At 28.7% G+C, this 20177-nt stretch overlaps 1 protein-coding gene across 1 annotated transcript in view; it reads left to right on the forward strand.

The window, feature by feature from the left end:
• Positions 1–20177, forward strand: part of LOC130238755 (piezo-type mechanosensitive ion channel component 2) — a 224448-nt gene that overhangs the window by 64793 nt on the left and 139478 nt on the right. The window contains 4 exon segments of the mRNA XM_056469860.1: positions 11848–12095; positions 15287–15388; positions 17168–17327; positions 18426–18515. Coding sequence (XP_056325835.1) covers positions 11848–12095; positions 15287–15388; positions 17168–17327; positions 18426–18515 — 600 coding nt within the window.

Below are 20177 nucleotides of genomic sequence, written 5' to 3' on the forward strand. Positions count from 1 at the left end.
TTTATTTGCGTTATTATCCATTATTATACAATGCATTATTTGCCTTATTCCATTATTATACAATGCAGTTTATTTGCATTATTCCTATTATTATACAATGCATTTTTGCGTTATTATCCCATTATTATACAATGCATTTATTTGCGTTATTATACATTATTATATGATGCATTTTTTGCATATTATCCATTATTATACAATGCATTTATTTGCGTTATTATACATTATTATACACTGCATTTATTTGCGTGATTATCCATTATTATACAATGCATTTATTTGCCTTATTATCCATTTTATACAATGCATTTATTTGCGTTATTATCCATATTATACAATGCATTTATTTGCTTATTATCCATTTTTACAATGCATTTATTTGCGTTTATCCATTATTATCAATGCATTTTATTTGCGTTATTATCCTTATATACATGCATTTATTTGCGTTATTATACATTATTATATGATGCATTTATTTGCGTTATTATCCATTATTATACATGCATTTATTTGCTGTTATTATACATTATTATATGATGGCATTATTTGCGTTATTATCCATTATTATACAATGCATTTATTTGCGTTATTATCCATTTTATACAATGCATTTATTTGCGTTATTATCCATTATTATACATGCATTTATTTGCGTTATTCCATTATTATACAATGCATTTATTGCCTTATTATCCATTATTATCAATGCATTTTATTTGCGTTATTATCCATTATTATACAATGCATATTTGCGTTATTATCCATTATTATACAATGCATTTATTTGCGTTATTATCCATTATTATACAATGCATTTATTTGCGTTATTATCCATTATTATACAATGCATTTTTTTGCGTTTTATCCATTATTATACGTTGCATTTATTTGCGTATTATCCATTATTATACAATGCATTTATTTGCGTTATTATACATTATTTATACTGTTTTTTGCCTTATTATCCATTATTATACGATGCATTTATTTGCGTTATTATCCATTATTATACAATGCATTTTTTGCCTTATTATCCATTATTATACAATGCATTTATTTGCATTATTATCCATTATTATACAATGCATTTATTTGCGTTATTATCCATTATTATACAATGCATTTATTTGCGTTATTATACATTATTATATGATGCATTTATTTGCATTTATCCATTATATACAATGCATTTATTTGCGTTATTATCCATTATTATACATGCATTTATTTGCGTTATTATCCATTATTATACAATGCTTTTTTGCGTTATTATCCATTATTAACAATGCATTTTTTGCGTTATTATCCTTATTAACAATGCATTTTTTTGCGTTATTATCCATTATTATACGTTGCATTTATTTGCGTTATTATCCATTATTATACAATGCATTATTTGCGTTATTATACATTATTATACGATGCATTTATTTGCCTTATTTCCATTATTACGATGCATTTATTTGCCTTATTATCATTATTATACAATGCATTTATTTGCCTTATTATCCATTATTATACAATGCATTATTTGCATTTTATCCATTATTATACAATGCATTTATTTGCGTTATTATCCATTATTATACAATGCATTTATTTGCGTTATTATACATTATTATATGATGCATTTATTTGCATTATTATCCATTATATACAATGCATTTATTTGCGTTATTATCCATTATTATACAATGCATTTTTGCGTTATTATCCATTATTATACAATGCATTTATTTGCGTTATTATCCATTATTATACAATGCATATTATTTGCGTTTTAACATTATTATATGATGCATTTATTTGCGTTATTATCCTTAATTACAAGCATTTATTTGCGTTATTATACATTATTATATGATGCATTTATTGCGTTATTATCCATTATTATAAACAATGCATTTATTTGCGTTATTATCCATTATTATACAATGCATTTATTTGCGTTATTATCCATTATTATACAATGCATTTATTTGCGTTATTATCCATTATTATACAATGCATTATTTTTGCCTTATTATCCATTATTATACAATGCATTTATTGCGTTATTATCCATTATTACAATGCATTTATTTGCGTTATTATCCATTATTACAATTGCATTTATTTGCGTTATTATCCATTATTATACAATGCATTATTTGCGTTATTATCCATTATTATACAATGCATTTTTTTGCGTTATTATCCATTATTATACGTTGCATTTTTTGCGTTATTATCCATTATTATACAATGCATTTATTTGCGTTATATACATTATTATACGATGCATTTATTTGCCGTTATTATCATTATTATACGATGCATTTATTTGCCTTATATCCATTATTATACAATGCATTTATTTGCCTTATTATCCATTATTATACATGCATTTATTTGCATTATTATCCTTATTATACAATGCATTTATTTGCGTTATTATCATTATTATACAATGCATTTATTTGCGTTATTATACATTATTATATGATTCATTATTTGCATTATTATCCATTATTATACAATGCATTTATTTGCGTTATATCCATTATTATACAATGCATTTATTTGCGTTATTATACATTATTATACATGCATTTATTTGCGTTATTATCCATTATTATACAATGCATTTATTTGCCTTATTATCCATTATTATACAATGCATTTATTTGCCTTATTATCCATTATTACAATGCATTTATTTGCGTTATTATCCATTATTATACAATGCATTTATTTGCGTTTATCCATTATTACAATGCATTTATTTGCGTTATTATCCATTTTATACATGCATTTATTTGCGTTATTATCCTTATTATACAATGCATTATTTGCGTTATTATACATTATTATATGATGCATTTATTTGCGTTATTTCCATTATTATACAATGCATTTTTTGCGTTATTATACATTATTATATGATGCATTTATTTGCGTTATTATCCTTATTATACAATGCATTTATTTGCGTTATTATCCATTATTATACAATGCATTTATTTGCGTTATTATCCATTATACAATGCATTTATTTGCGTTATTATCCATTATTATACAATGCATTTATTTGCCTTATTATCCATTATTATACAATGCATTTATTTGCGTTATTATCCATTATTATACAATGCATTTTATTTGCGTTATTATCCATTATTATACAATGCATTTATTTGCGTTATTCCATTATTATCAATGCATTATTTGCGTTATTATCCATTATTATACAATGCATTTTTGCGTTATTATACATTATTATACAATGCATTTATTTGCCTTATTATCCATTATTATACAATGCATTATTTGCCTTATTATCCATTATTATACAATGCATTTATTTGCGTTATTATCCATTATTATACAATGCATTTATTTGCGTTATTATCCATATTATACAATGCATTTATTTGCGTTATTATACATTATTATACATGCATTTATTTGCTTATTATCCATTATTATACATGCATTTATTTGCGTTATTATCATTATTATACAATGCATTATTTGCGTTATTATCCATTATTATACAATGCATTTATTTGCCTTATATCCATTATTATCAATGCATTTATTGCGTTATTATCCATTATTATACAATGCATTTATTTGCGTTATTATCCATTATTATACAATGCATTTATTTGCGTTATTATCCATATTATACAATGCATTTATTTGCGTTATATCCATTATTATACAATGCATTTATTTGCGTTATTATACATTATTATATGATGCATTTATTTGCATTATTATCCATTATTATACAATGCATTTATTTGCGTTATTATCCTTATATACAATGCATTTATTTGCGTTATTATCATTATTATACAATGCATTTATTTGCGTTATTACCATTATTATACAATGCATTATTTGCCTTATTATCCATTATTATACAATGCATTTATTGCCTTATTATCCATTATTATATGCATTATTTGCCTTATTATCCATTATTATACAATGCATTTATTTGCCTTATTATCCATTATTATACAATGCATTTATTTGCGTTATTATCCATTATTATACAATGCATTTATTTGCGTTATTATCCATTATTATACAATGCATTTATTTGCGTTATTATCCATTATTATACAATGCATTTATTTGCGTTATTATACCATTTATACAATGCATTTATTTGCGTTATTATCATTTTATGATGCATTTATTTGCGTTATTATCCATTATTATACAATGCATTTATTTGCGTTATTATCCATTATTATACAAGCATTTATTTGCGTTATTATCCATTATTATACAATGCATTTATTTGCCTTATTATCCATTATTATACAATGCATTTATTTGCGTTATTATCCATTATTATACAATGCATTTATTTGCGTTATTATCCATTATTATACAATGCATTTATTTGCGTTATTATCCATTATTTACAATGCATTTATTTGCGTTATTATCCATTATTAACAATGCATTTATTTGCGTTATTATACATTATTATACAATGCATTTATTTGCGTTATATCCATTATTATACAATGCATTTATTTGCATTATTATCCTTATTATACAATGCATTTATTTGCATTATTACCATTATTATACAATGCATTTATTTTGCGTTATTATCCATTATTATACAATGCATTTATTTGCCTTATTATCCATTATTATACAATGCATTTATTTGCGTTATTATACATTATTATACAATGCATTTATTTGCCTTATTATCCATTATTATACAATGCATTTATTTGCCTTATTATCCATTATTATACAATGCATTTATTTGCATTATTATCCATTATTATACAATGCATTTATTTGCCTTATTATCCTTATATACAATGCATTTATTTGCGTTATTATCCATTATTATACAATGCATTTTTGCGTTATTATCCATTATTATACAATGCATTTATTTGCGTTATTATACATTATTATACAATGCATTTATTTGCCTTATTATCCATTATTATACAATGCATTTATTTGCGTTATTATCCATTATTATACAATGCATTTATTTGCGTTATTATCCATTATTATACAATGCATTTAATTGCCTTATTATCCATTTTATACAATGCATTTATTTGCGTTATTATCCATTATTATACGTTGCATTTATTTGCGTTATTATCCATTATTACAATGCATTTATTTGCGTTATTATCCATTATTATACAATGCATTTATTTGCGTTATTATACATTATTATACAATGCATTTATTTGCCTTATTATCCTTATTATACAATGCATTTATTTGCGTTATTATACATTATTATACAATGCATTTATTTGCCTTATTATCCATTATTATACAATGCATTTATTTGCGTTATTATCCATTATTATACAATGCATTTATTTGCCTTATTATCCATTATTATACAATGCATTTATTTGCATTATTATCCATTATTATACAATGCATTTATTTGCCTTATTATCCATTATTATACATGCATTTATTTGCGTTATTATCCATTATTATACAATGCATTTATTTGCCTTATTATCCATTATTATACAATGCATTTATTTGCGTTATTATCCATTATTATACAATGCATTTATTTGCCTTATATCCATTATTATACAATGCATTTATTTGTGTTATTATCCATTATTATACAATGCATTTATTTGCCTTATTATCCATTATTATACAATGCATTTATTTGCCTTATTATCCATTATTATACAATGCATTTATTTGTGTTATTATCCATTTTATACAATGCATTTATTGCCTTATTATCCATTATTATACAATGCATTTATTTGCGTTTTATCCATTATTATACGTGCATTTTTTGCGTTATTATCCATTATTATACAATGCATTTATTTGCGTTATTATCCATTATTATACAATGCATTTATTTGCGTTATTATACATTATTATGATGCATTTATTTGCATATTATCCATTATTATATGATGCATTTATTTGCATATTCCATTATTATACAATGCATTATTTGCGTTATTATACATTATTAATGCATTTATTTGCATTATTATCCATTATTATACAATGCATTTATTTGCATTATTATCCATTATTATACGATGCATTATTTGCGTTATTATCCATTATTATACAATGCATTTATTTGCGTTATTATACTTATTATACAATGCATTTTTTGCGTTATTATACATTATTATACAATGCATTTATTTGCGTTATTATCCATTATTATACAATGCATTATTTGCGTTATTATCCATTATTATACAATGCATTTATTTGCGTTATTATCCATATTATACAATGCATTTATTTGCGTTATTACATTATTATACAATGCATTTATTTGCATTATTATCCATTATTATATAATGCATTTATTTGCATTATTATCCATTATTATATAATGCATTTATTTGCGTTATTATCCATTATTATACAATGCATTTATTTGCGTTATTATACATTATTATACAATGCATTTATTTGTGTTATTATCCATTATTATACAATGCATTTATTTGCGTTATTATACATTATTTACAATGCATTATTTGCGTTATTATACTTATTTACAATGCATTATTTGTGTTATTATCCATTATTATACAATGCATTATTTTGTTATTATCCATTATTATACAATGCATTTATTTGTGTTATTATCCATTATTATACAATGCATTTATTTGTGTTATTATCCATTATTATACAATGCATTTATTTGTGTTTATCCATATTATACAATGCATTTATTTGTGTTATATCCATTATTATACAATGCATTTATTTGCGTTATTATACATTATATACAATGCATTTATTTGCATTTTAGCCATAAAAAAAAAATTTGTCTTTTAAAAAAATAAATTATGTAAAAATCATTTTATTTCAAAAGTTGTCAACATTAAACTCAAATTCAACAATTATTTTTTGTTAGTTTAATTGGTGTCCAACAGTGTGTGGCTTAATTGCAACACCCTTTTACAACTCACCCCGCTGTGTCGTGTTTCCTCTTAAAACTGGCTGGCAGTGACTGTGTCTTTTTTATCTTTTATCCGGCGGTAATCACAGCAATATAAGATTTTACATTCATACTCTCACAGTTTTTTTTTAATAAAAGAATATCGGCTATAATAAAAAATACTTTTATGCTGCTAAAATTGTTTCTTCTATGTTTCTCATCCAAATTTCGCCGAAGTTTTTCAATAATTGGCAGGAAGACGTCTGCCGACACTGTGGTGAAAAATCCCTGAAGCATGCCATGGTTAACCCTGAGCAAATACCTTAAAACTCTGTTACATTTTACCCGTGTTACTTTGTGCCCCGCGCTCCCCTATGTAAGTTTTGACTCTTCTAAAGCATAAAAATGCATAATATGTTTGCAGATATTTAAGAAACATGCTTGTGAAAATTCTTGTTTATCTGGAAATTCAATGCTGAAGTCAGATATTCTGTTTCCGTGCCAGAACGTCTGTCTTTGTTTTGGTTCTTTTGACCCGCTCACTGCCAGTTTAGCCAATTATATTCAGCACCCGGGTTGACTTGCTGGAAAACTGTGTATTTTATTCATTCAGTCATGAAGGCTCTCAAAGCATGCGACCGCAATCGAAATGCAACCTTCGGTGGACAGTTACATGTAACCCCCGTCCCAACAACACGCTACATGATGAGATTTACAATTATAAGCAATTCAGCTGTTTGCACCATGAAACACGACAGAAATTTAAATACAGCCATTCAGGCCTCCTTTACACTAATATGTTTTAGTTTTAAAACACATAAGTTTTGCTATGGAGTGACGCAGTGGCGCAGTAAGTAGTGCTGTCGCCTCACAGCAAGAAAGTCGCTGGTTCGAGCCTCGGCTGGGTCAGTTGGCGTTTCTGTGTGGAGTTTGCATGTTCTCCCTGCGTTCGCGTGGGTTTCCTCTGGGTGACAACAGCTGCGATGAGACTCAATCCAAGAACCAATAGACCAATTACCAACCTACGTCACACGGGTCCCCGGTTGCAAAAAAAACACTGGTTGCAATAGTAAAGCTGTCGTGTTGGGTGGTAGAATGCCAAAAACTTAACTTTTACCATACACCACACTGCTTTAAGGCTAACTGCAGACGTCTTTGGCTAAAAGGGAGCTGAATGAAGTGACGACCTAATTATAAATGCTGGCCTCTGCAGTTCTCATGTCATATCAGGTCAGCTCACGCTATGCTTAATCATACACATTACTCGTTTTTGATTGCAGAAATGATTCCAGCAAAAACAATTAATATGGTGAATTAAACTGCGGACACTGAATGAAACGTGAAAGTGTAAGTTATTAAGGTAAAGCTGGTTTTATATTCACACATTCATTCAGTGACAACTTGTGACACACTCCCTATATTGTTTACCACGGCACTTTGAATATTCGGTCTGAAATAACCTGCAAGTGTGATTCGAAAACAACATTAACACTGTTTATTTGACTGTGAACAGTGTTGTACTTTGATAGTTATTGGCTGCTAATATGATTTCGCTATTTAGAGTTTGCAAATAATACTTTTATAAAATTATATTATTAAGGAGAAAGTCTGAATGTGTTAATATAAAACCAGCTTTACCTCTATGTGTAAGTTCACATACCCTGCCGCAGGTGTATTTCTCTGTCAGAATGCTGTCGTATTGCTTGTTAGTGATTAATTACCCAGGCCTTGTATAACGTTAACTCCGTCTTCTTTCCTTGTCTTTGGCTAAGCAGAACCTCAGTTTTTAGCTCTACATAGTGTTGAATCTGGTCATCCTGGAGCATTATTTCTTGTACATGACCACGCAGAACAACATTGTAGGCATCCAAAGACTTGTAGATGTTTAACTTCTCTCTTGTAAAATCACTTGGAGCTTCAATGAGATTGTATATTTGGGGCTGGATGCTTGGTCATTTCATCTTATCCAATATTCATTGGCAGCGTGCTATCGCAAATGGACCTGTCAGATGAGCGCCGCTCACTTTAACGTTAATTTTGCTGAATCACTGTGCTTATCACTGGGCTGATATATAGAGCTGTTATAATATGCTGAAAGCATTATGTAAATAATATATATAATGTGTAATCTTATTTCTAAGACAACAACAAACTCTGTACGCATCTGATGTCATTCCCTCGCTGTAAATGCTAGCGCTCCCGGTTTCTTTCTGCCACCTCCTGCGCGCACATCCCGAATGTTTACAAACATGGTAATTGGTCTATAGGAGCGCAGAATCTGATGGCGCAATCTATGCTACAATTTAAACAACCGCGGGAAATGTCAAAACATTTTGGTTTTATTATTGAGACACGCCGCGTGCAAAATTGCTGCTTCAGAATGTTTACGTTTACTGTGAGGAATCGTTTCAGAACGTAGGATAGTGAAAGTGTCACGTTTGGATGACGTCAAACTCCGGGGGTGTTTTCTTTCGTGTTTGGCGCGTCTTCATTGTCATTCAGTCTGACATTATGACAGCTGAGATCTTACAGTGTGACATGGGAGCCATGTTTGTGCAGTCTACATGCTACAGTTGTTCAAGATTATAAAAAAATCGCAGTGTGAGCCCGCCTTAAGACCCATTTGTGATTGTTTTGTAGCCGTTATCTAGCATTTATCTAAGTTTTTTCACCGGTCTCTCACTCTCCCAGCTCACTTTCCAAGAATTTCCATGGATCATATTGCAGGAAAGGGAAAATCCATACCGTCCCATCACACCATCTCTCTCTGTCTGAGCTCTAACCCAATAAGTAGCTTTTAATATGGACTGATCTTTATTCTCTCCTCTACAAGGTGATTGATTTTAGCGGAGGAAGCATCTTGTTGTTGTGGTCCATCAATGCAGGTCCATATCACAACATCTCAGCTTTTCATCAGAGCTCTTAGCATACAGGCCTGTGGCTAAACACGTGGGTCAGTGTCTGCAAGCAGCCGCTGGATGCAGGACGATGGGTTTTTTTAAGCTTTTGGAGTGGCAGGTGGAAAGTGCAGAGCAATGCATGTGCCGGCTTTTAGTGTTGCAGAAAATGAGTGGCGCACATGTGAAGGAATCGCTTCAGGGAATCGATCGGCTCATTAGCATTATGCCTGTCAGGATGTCCAGATCATATAGGAAATGAAGCATCACCGGTTGACATCTCATTTATTTAATTAAAATGAAAGCCTCAGTTTGTTCTTTACATGCATTTCTCTTCCGTTTTTGCCAGTGTTTTTTTTTATTTGATCATTTTTGTCGCCTTCACCAAAATAACATTTCATTTTATTTTTGTTTATTATTTATTTTTGATCTTCACCAGTATATTTATTAAAAAAAATTCTCATTCTTTTTTATTATATTAATTTTCTTTTCATGCATTTATTTTCCTGTTTTGGCAGTGTTTTATTTGTTTTATTTTTTATATTGTTTATTTTGTTTTGTTTCATTTATTTTTGTTTTGTTTATTTTGTTTTGATTTGTTTATTTTTGTTGTTTTTTTGTTTTGTTTCATTTTGTTTTGTTTCATTTTTGTTTGTTTTGTTTATTTTTGTTTATTTTTGTTTTGTTTTGTTTATTTTGTTTGTTTATTTTTGTTTTGTTTATTTTTGTTTTGTTTCTTTTTTTGTTTATTTTGTTTTGTTTTGTTTATTTTTGTTTTGTTTATTTTTGTTTTGTTTATTTTTGTTTATTTTTGTTTCGTTTATTTTGTTTCGTTTATTTTTGTTTCGTTTATTTTTGTTTTGTTTTGTTTATTTTTGTTTTGATTTATTTTTTGTTTTGTTTGTGTATACAGTAAATAAAGCATAATCAGTTGCAACATCTCATGTCAAATGAATCTAAACTTATTTTCATTATTTTAATTCATTTTGTTATTTAATTTCATTTTAATGTCAATTGTTTATGTATTATTAATTCATTAACATGCCTGTGAGGATGTCTAATGTTAAATGAATGCAAAATGTTGTTTTGTTTTGTTTTTTGTTTATTTTTGTTTGTTTTTGTTTTGTTTATTTTGTTTTGTTTATTTTGTTTTGTTGTTTTGTTTTGTTTGTTTTGTTTTTTTGTTTATTTTTGTTTTGTTGTTTTGTTAATTTATTTTTGTTTTGTTATTTTGTTTTGTTGTTTATTAGAATATTATGTAGTAAATAAGGCATAATCAGTTTTAACATCTCATGTAAAATACTTCTAAAATGATTTTCATTAATATTAAATTCATTTTGTTTTGTAATTTGATTTTAATGTAAATGTTTTGTGTATTATTAATTCATTAACATGCCTGTAAGGATGTCTGATTTAAAATGAATGCAAAATGAAAGCAAAATGCATGAACACACAATAAAAAATGTGGTGGTAACTGCATAAAATCGCAATAGTTTATTTTGTTTGTTTGTTTGTTTGTTTATCATCATGACATGAAAAATTTTGTTGTTTTTATTTACTTTTTATTAAAATGTACCTAATTTTGGTCTAAAACTATGTATGTTTGTTTGAATAAAGACACAAATTAACTCAGCTTCAACTCACAAGCAAAGATTCTAGATGTGCAATAAATAACAGCACAACAGAGAGCAAACGAATGAGTGTGCAATGAAAATTTTGGTAACTGCATATAGGACAATAGATTATTTCTTGCAATGCAAAACATTTTAATACCATTTACATATATTTTTTTAATTAAACTATTTTTTTTAATTGGAATCATTTGTTTTTTAATTACTATGTACGTCATTTTTCCCTAAATGATTATTTTTTTAATTTAATAATAAAGAACCAAATCTAACTCCATAGTTTATTCGTCCACCTTTGAATTGTCATAATCAGTTCTATACAATCTCGTACAATAATCAGAAAAATATCATCTGAAAGTGACGCTCTCTGTTTCAGGTCGTACCTGGACATGCTGAAGGTGATCATGTTCAGTTACCTGTTCTGGTTCGTCCTGACCATCATCTTCATTACGGGCACCACGCGGATCAGCATCTTCTGCATGGGATACCTGGTTGCCTGTTTTTACTTCCTGCTGTTCGGTGGCCAACTCTTACTCAAGCCAATCAAAGAGATCCTCCGTTACTGGGACTTTCTCATCGCCTACAACGTTTTCGTCATCACCATGAAGAACGTCTTTGCAGTGAGTTTGAGCTGATGCTTTAGTCAAATGCATATGATTTTGGGTTTCAAACATTAAATACAAGGGAATCCCTGTCAGATTTTATTTATTTTAATTTATGCTTTATTTTATTACTGTTAAGGTTTGCAGTGTTTTATTTTTTCCACTACAGTGCAAATCTGTTTTTATTTATTTTTGCTCCTCACCAAAAATGTTGTTTTGTTTGTATGTTTTGTTTTTATTTTTATTTTTTATTTTATTTATTTATTTTATTTTTTTTATTTTATTTATTTATTTTATTTTATTTTATTTTATTTTATTTTATTTTATTTTATTTTATTTATTTTCTGCTGTATTTTATTACCGTTAAGGTTTGCAGTGTTTTATTTTTTCCACTACAGTGCAAATCTGTTTATTATTTTTGCTCCTCACCAAAATGTTTTATTTTATTTTATTTTATTTTATTTTATTTTTTTATTTTATTTATTTTATTTTATTTTTTTTATTTTTTTGTTTTGTTTTGTTTTGGTTTTGTTTTGTTGTTTTGTTTTTCTTTTCTTTTCATTTCTTTTCTTTTATGCTTTTTTATTACTGTTAAGGTTTTGCAGTGTTTTATTTTTTCCACTACAGTGCAAATTGTTTTTATTTATTTTTGCTCCTCACCAAAAATGTTTTCTTTTTATTTTATTTTATTTTATTTTATTTTTATTTATTTTATTTTTTTATTTTATTTTATTTTATTTTATTATTTTATTTTATTTTTTATTTTTATTTTATTTTATTACTGTTAAGGTTTTGCAGTGTTTATTTTTTCCACTACAGTGCAAATCTGTTTTATTTATTTTTGCTCCTCACCAAAAAATTTTTTTATTTTATTTTATTTTATTTATAAAAATTCATAACATTATTCTAAATAAACATTGTTCGTTATAATTAGACATTATTCTTTATTTCATTAGACTTTTAAAAGATGATGTAAGTGGGTCATCAAATAAATTGGATACAGTCACAAAATGGGAATTGACCATCAAGATCTGCAGTGTAAATAGGTCCTGATAGTTTCTGCACCAGCTTTGGCCTGAGGACCAAGCCGGATGTCAGCCAGATTTGTCTGATAGTGTCTGTGCTAGACCTGGCCAACATAAAACCATACATTATATTAACAGGGATTGGGCCAGGTCTGGGATCTAAATGTATGTGTTGGTGTAACTGAGGGATGCTGGACAACGGAGTTGAGGATCCACATGGAGTTTATTAAGCAGAGAATGGTCAGACAGGCAATGGTCAAACAGGTACAAACAGCATCATAGGGATAATGCAGAAGCATAGTCAAAGTTACAGTCAAATGGTCAGTGCAGGTGGCATAGAATCAATATCAACAGTAAAACAAGGCCAGGATCAAAACACGGAAAAGGCAAGACAAGGAAACGCTTCGTAAAGTTGCAGATTAACAAGACTTAGCAGTGTTCGTGAAAAAGAGAGGTGTCTTTATAGTCCAGGAAATCATTGATTATGTGTTTCAGCTGAGTATGTGTGTGAGTGCTGGATTATTGTCAGCTGTAGCAGGTGTTGATTGGCGCAAAGCATTATGGTAGTTGTAGTTCATCTGGTGGCAGATGTGTAGTTTTCCAGCGATCTGCATAGGCTAGATCACTGGTGATCGTGACAGAAGGTTTCCAACGTGTGTGACGGTTTTGGGCCAAGGACCCATGCTTATAGTAGATAAATTTTGCTATATTTATTAAATTCGCTACATTTCTGGAAATAATAAACACATTAAGAGGCTAATTTTGTTCAATGAAATAGAAAAGATGAATGACGTAAACTGCCAAAAATAAATTAGTGTAGTGCCTGGACCATCTAATACAGGGTTCACCAATCTCAGTCCTGGAGGGCCGGTGTCCCTGCAGGTTTAGCTCCAACTTGCCTCAACACACCTGGCTGGGTGTTTCAAGTATACCTAGTAAGACCTTGATTAGCTCATTCAGGTGTGTTTGATTAGGGTTGGAGCTAAAATCTGCAGGACAACGGCCCTCCAGGAACAAGTTTGGTGACCCCTGATCTAATATGTCCGGTACTCTAAGAATTAGCTCATAAATTCTAATTAATTCTAATTAATTCTCGGGGATTCGAATCAGAAGATTCAAATGACTGACTCACAGTCAGAAATGGGTTAACACGTACACTTACGTCATCTATTGGTCCACCCTATTAGAAGTAAGCAGCATGATTTTAGCTTTAGTAAATCTATGTTATATTATTACGTGGCCAACAATTATAATATAAAACAGGATTTCAGTATTTATACAAGCAAGGTAGCAAGACCATATAGCTGAGGCAGTAACTTAGAAACACATACAGCTCCGACAAGGATCTTAAAATGAAACAAATTTATTAAGCTAACACACAGTTCTGGACTGGGTGAATGAGGATGAACAACAAAGAGTCCCAAACGTCTTGCACTTGCTAAGTTATTAGCATTGCAACCTGAGAAAACCACCAAGCAGAGAATCTGAGTCAAGTTGAAGGAGAGTGTGTATTGGAATCAAGCTCTGGGCGATACTTAATAAGAAGGAGACGAAGGGAGCGCAATGAGGCTTTCATGACTGCTGGTTTTAACTCCGCTTAGAATATGGCTGAGTTCCTACATTAGTTATGAGTAGGCCCACACGGAATCTGCGCGCACAGAATTTCTCAGAATTTCTCAGATTTTTAGCCCATCATTGATTCTGTTTATTTACTTGTGTAAATGTGTGTAAATCTATATTTATTTAGTTTTTAAATGAATTTCTGTAATATTATTGACTAATATGAAAATGTACATCTGATTTTTTTTACAATACAGTGTGTAAAGTCATATTTTCTGTCTTTTAGTAGAGATATTATATGAGAGACTTGCTTTGTTTACCAAATAAATTGGATCTAATTGGATTTGCATTGAAACATTAAATACAAGTTAAAAAGATATGACTTTATTTTACATATTAAGGTTTTAGTTATGATACTCCTAAAATCATTCTGCAGAAATCCGCAGATTTTTAACAAAATTCTGTGCAGAAATAGCAAAAAATGTCCGCAGCTTCCGTCTGGCCCTAGTTATGACTTACTGTTTGAATGCATAAACATAAATGAGTGAATCACGATGTTAATAGATGAGGTAATGAAGTGTGCACGATTCTTTTCAAATGTATGTGGAATTTCTTTATTTGTTGACAGATTTGGCATGCGGCTACATCAACTCTTTGGTGAAGAATAACTGCTGGTTAATTCAGCTGCTCAGTCTCGCCTGCACCATTAAAGACTACCAACCCAAAACAGGTAAAGGACAATAAAAGTTTTTTGTTCTTTTTTTCTGAGGGATGCTGTTGCCAACATTCTGGTTTGTCGTCAATTTCAACAACGTGCCTTTCAAATGCATTTAGATCCACTCGCTTATTAGGTCACTGGTTGGTGTCAGTTGGCATTTCTGTGTGGAGTTTGCATGTTCTCCCCTGTGTTAGCGTGGGTTTCCTCTGGGTGCTCCGGTTTCACAGTCCAAACACATTCGCTATAGGTGAATTGAATAAACTAAATGGGCCGTATTGTATGAGAGAGTGCATGTGAATGCAATAGTGTATGGGTGTCTCCCAGAATTGGGTTGCGACTGAAAGGGTAAAACATATGCTGTACGCTTTGTAAAACATATGCTGGAATAGTTGGCGGTTCATTCCACTGTGGCAACCTTTGATAAATAAGGGACTAAGCCGAAAGAAAATGAATGAATGAATGAAGGAATGAATGAATGAATGTTTGGTAAACAAAGTGTCTCCTAATACATCTACTAAAAGACAGTAACTATTACTTTACAAACTGTATTAAACATAATTCATATAAATGTGCAAATTAGTCAATAATAATAATAAAATTAATATAGAAACTGAACAATTATGTATTTACTTTATATAAGTTTATTTACTTGTGTAAGTACACTTTAAAAATATCCGGATATTAGCAGTTTAGTGATTCATGTTTTATTTTTTATTTCCCCCCTTTTGTTTAGGCTTTTGAACTGCATTATGGGAGCTTGATCTTTCTTCCAACAACTTCTAACCTTGATAAATTTAGAAAAAGTGACATTTATTGATGTTTTTAATAGTTTAAAGTGATATATTGTCTGGGTTGATATTGTATATTACGCTACAAACACCTTGTAATAAACTGCCAGCACATTTTCTGTTATTTTACAGACTTATTTCTCTCTATATTATTTCTTATACTTATTTCAAACTACTAAACTGTGAATAAAAAGGTACTTTGTCAAACTGTAGAGTTGAATTTTCAAACATCCAAAGTCGACAGAGCAGTGATCAACATCCCATTATTAGGGCCAGACGGAATCTGCGGACGTTTTTTGCTCTTTCTGCTAAGAATTTTGGTAAAAATCTGTGGATTTCTGCAGAATTATTTTGGGAGTATCATAACTAAAACCTTAATATGTGAAATAAAAAATAATAGCTCTTAACTTTATTTAATGTTTAAAATGCAAATCCAGTTAGATTCACTTTATTTGGTAAACAAAGCAAGTCTCTCAAATAATATCTCTACTAAAAGACAGAAAATATTACTGTACAAACTGCATTGTACATAAATCAGGTGAACATTTTCATATTAGTCAATAATAATACTGAAATTAATTTAAAAACTGAATAAAAATATATTTACACAAGTTTACACAAGTAAATAAACAGAATTAATGATGAGCTGAAAATCTGCGGAAATCTGTGGAAAATCTGCGGAATTCTGCACGCGCAGATTCCGTGTGGTCCTACCCATAATGCAATTCAACAACTGTAAATAAATAGAAAATTGATAATTAACAGATTTTTTTGCAGTGTAAATACACTTAATAATGGGCTAAAAAATCAGCAGATTTCTGTACATACAGATTCTGTATGGGCATATACCTATGCTGAATTTATAATACCTTTGTGTGTGTGTGTGTGTGTGTGTGTGTGTGTGTGTGTGTGTGTGTGTGTGTGTGTGTGTGTGTGTGTGTGCGTGCGTGCGTGCGTGCGTGCGTGCGTGCCTGCGTGCGTCTGTGTGTCTGTGTGTGTTCAGATCTGCCTGGAGTTGCCTGTGAGTTGCCGAAAGACGAGGCCGGGATCATCTGGGACAGCATCTGCTTCACCTTCCTCCTCCTGCAGAGACGAGTCTTCATGAGCTACTATTTCTTGCATGTGATCGCTGACATTCGAGCCGGACAGATTCTTGCATCCCGGTACAACATCTTTTATATACATGAGCAAATATATATATGTAAATATATATATAATATAAATATATATAAATATATATATATATATATATATATATATATATATATATATATTATATATATATATATATATATATATAATATATAAATAAATATATGTGTATATATATATAAATGTGTGACCAATCAAAACAAAGTGTGGTCATCTGGCCAGTCACAGCAGAGTTTGTCATCTGACCAATCAGAGCAGAGTAGGCAAGGTAATATGACATTAACATTTATACTTGGATGAATGTGGTTTGGCCAATCACAGCAGAGTGTGGCTATCTGACCAATTAGAGCAGAGCAGGCAACATAGTATTAAAATGTCTACTTGGAGAACTGTGGTTTGACCAATCACAGCAGAGTATGGTCAAATGACCAATCAGATCAGAGTAGGCAACATGACATTAACATTCGTACTTCGATGACTGTGGATTGACCAATCAAAACAGAGTGTGGTCATCTGGCCAATCACAGCAGAGTAGGCAACATGGCATTAAAATATGTACTTGGATGAATGTGGTTCGACCAATCACAGCAGTTTGGTTGACTGACCTATCAGGGCACAGTAGGTGACATGATATTAAAAAGTGTATTTGTATGACTATGGTTTGACCAATCACAACAGAGTGTGGTCATCTGGCCAATCACAGCAAAGTCTGTCTTTTGACCAATAAGAGCAGAGTAGGCAAGGCAACATATAATTAACAATTGTACTTGGATGAATATAGTTTGACCAATCACAGTAGACTGTGGCTATCTTACCAATAAGAGCAGAGGATGATCATATGATCAATCAGAGCAGAGTATGGTCATCTGAGGAATCATAGCAGAGTATGATGATCATCTGACTAATCAAAGCAGAGTATGATCATATGACCAATCAGAGCAGAGTACTGTAATCTGACCAATCAGAGCAGAGTACTGTAATATGACCAATCAGAGCAGAGTCGGCAACAAGGTTCTAAAATCTGTTCTACCTACCTGCCTGCTCCCATTCATGTCATGTAGTACCGAATAAAGTAAAGAGTGTTGTTTGTTTGTGTTTGTGTCCATCAGAGGAGCTGAGTTGTTTCAGGCCAGTATTGTAAAGGCTGTGAGAGCTCGTCTGGAGGAGGAGAAGAAATCCATGGAGCAACTGAAGAGACAGTGAGAAATATGCTTTGTTTTTGTTTGTATTGGTGTTTCAAAGTTTTTAGGTTGTTTAGAGTTGTGAGAACTTTTTTTATTCTCTTCATACATATGCAGTTTTGATTGTTCTTCATATAATCTTGTTGAAAAAATAGCTTTGAATCACAAAAATAGTTTACATTGATCTGTTGAATTAATTACATTTGATATAATATAATGTAATGTAATGTAATGTATATATATAATATAATATAAATAATATAATATAATATAATGTAATGTAATATAATGTAATATAAAAAAATAATATAATATAATGTAATGTATAATATAAAATAAATAATATAATATAATATAATATAATATAATATAATATAATATATATATAATATAACATAAGATATAATGTAATATCATAAGATATAATATAATATAATATTATATAATATAAATATTATATAATATATTATAATATAAGATATAATATAATGTAATATAATGTAATATATAAAAATTTTGTATAATATAATATAATATAATATAATATAATGTAATTTAATATAAGATATAATATAATATAATTTAATATAATAATATATTATAATATAAGATATAATATAATATTATAATATAAGATATAATATAATATAAATATATATAATATAATATAATATAATATAATATAATATAAATAATATAATATAATATAATATAATATAATATAAGATATAATATAATATAATATTATAATATAATATAATTATATAATATAATATAATATAATATAAGATATAATATAATATAATATAATTTAATATAATATAATATAAATAATATAATATAACAAGATAATGTAATATAAGATAATGTAATATAAGATATAATATAATATAATATAATGTAATATATTATAATATAAGATATAATATAAGATATGATATAATATAATATAAGATATAATATAATATATAAGATATAATATAATATAAATAAGATATAATAAATATATAATATAATATAATATAATATAATTAATATAATATAATATACTATAAGATAAATATATAATTAATATATTAATAATATAATATAATATAAGATAAGATATAATAAGAGATATAATTAATATAATATAATGTAATATAATATACTATAAGATATAATAAATATAATATAATATAATATAATATATATAATGTAATATAATATACTATAAGATTATATAATATAATTTAATTTAATATAATATAATATATATAATATAATGTAATATAATATAATATAATATAAATAATATAATATAATATAATATATATAATATAATAATATAATAATATAATATAATATAATATAATAATTATTTGGTGAGCATTGAATTTATTTCAAAACATTAAAAAGAATTAAAAAATTAGTTTCTATCCTCAAATTTGAAACACAGGCTCTTTGTTGATACATACCCCTGTATACATTTCGGAAGAGTGCGAATTATCTAGCCAGAGGTATTTATGGCTAAATTTCGTCATTAAAACGAACGATACGGGGCGGTATGACGCCGCCGCCGGCTTCTGCTCCTTTCAGCACTAGCAGCTGACCGCTTAATGTGTGACGGCTTTTCCGCTGCTATCAGTTTGTCTAGTAGTTCGCCGCGTATGTTGGCAGACTTGGACGTGGAGTGGTGTT

This window comes from Danio aesculapii, chromosome 2 (assembly GCF_903798145.1).
Source record: "Danio aesculapii chromosome 2, fDanAes4.1, whole genome shotgun sequence".
NCBI lineage: Eukaryota > Metazoa > Chordata > Actinopteri > Cypriniformes > Danionidae > Danio > Danio aesculapii.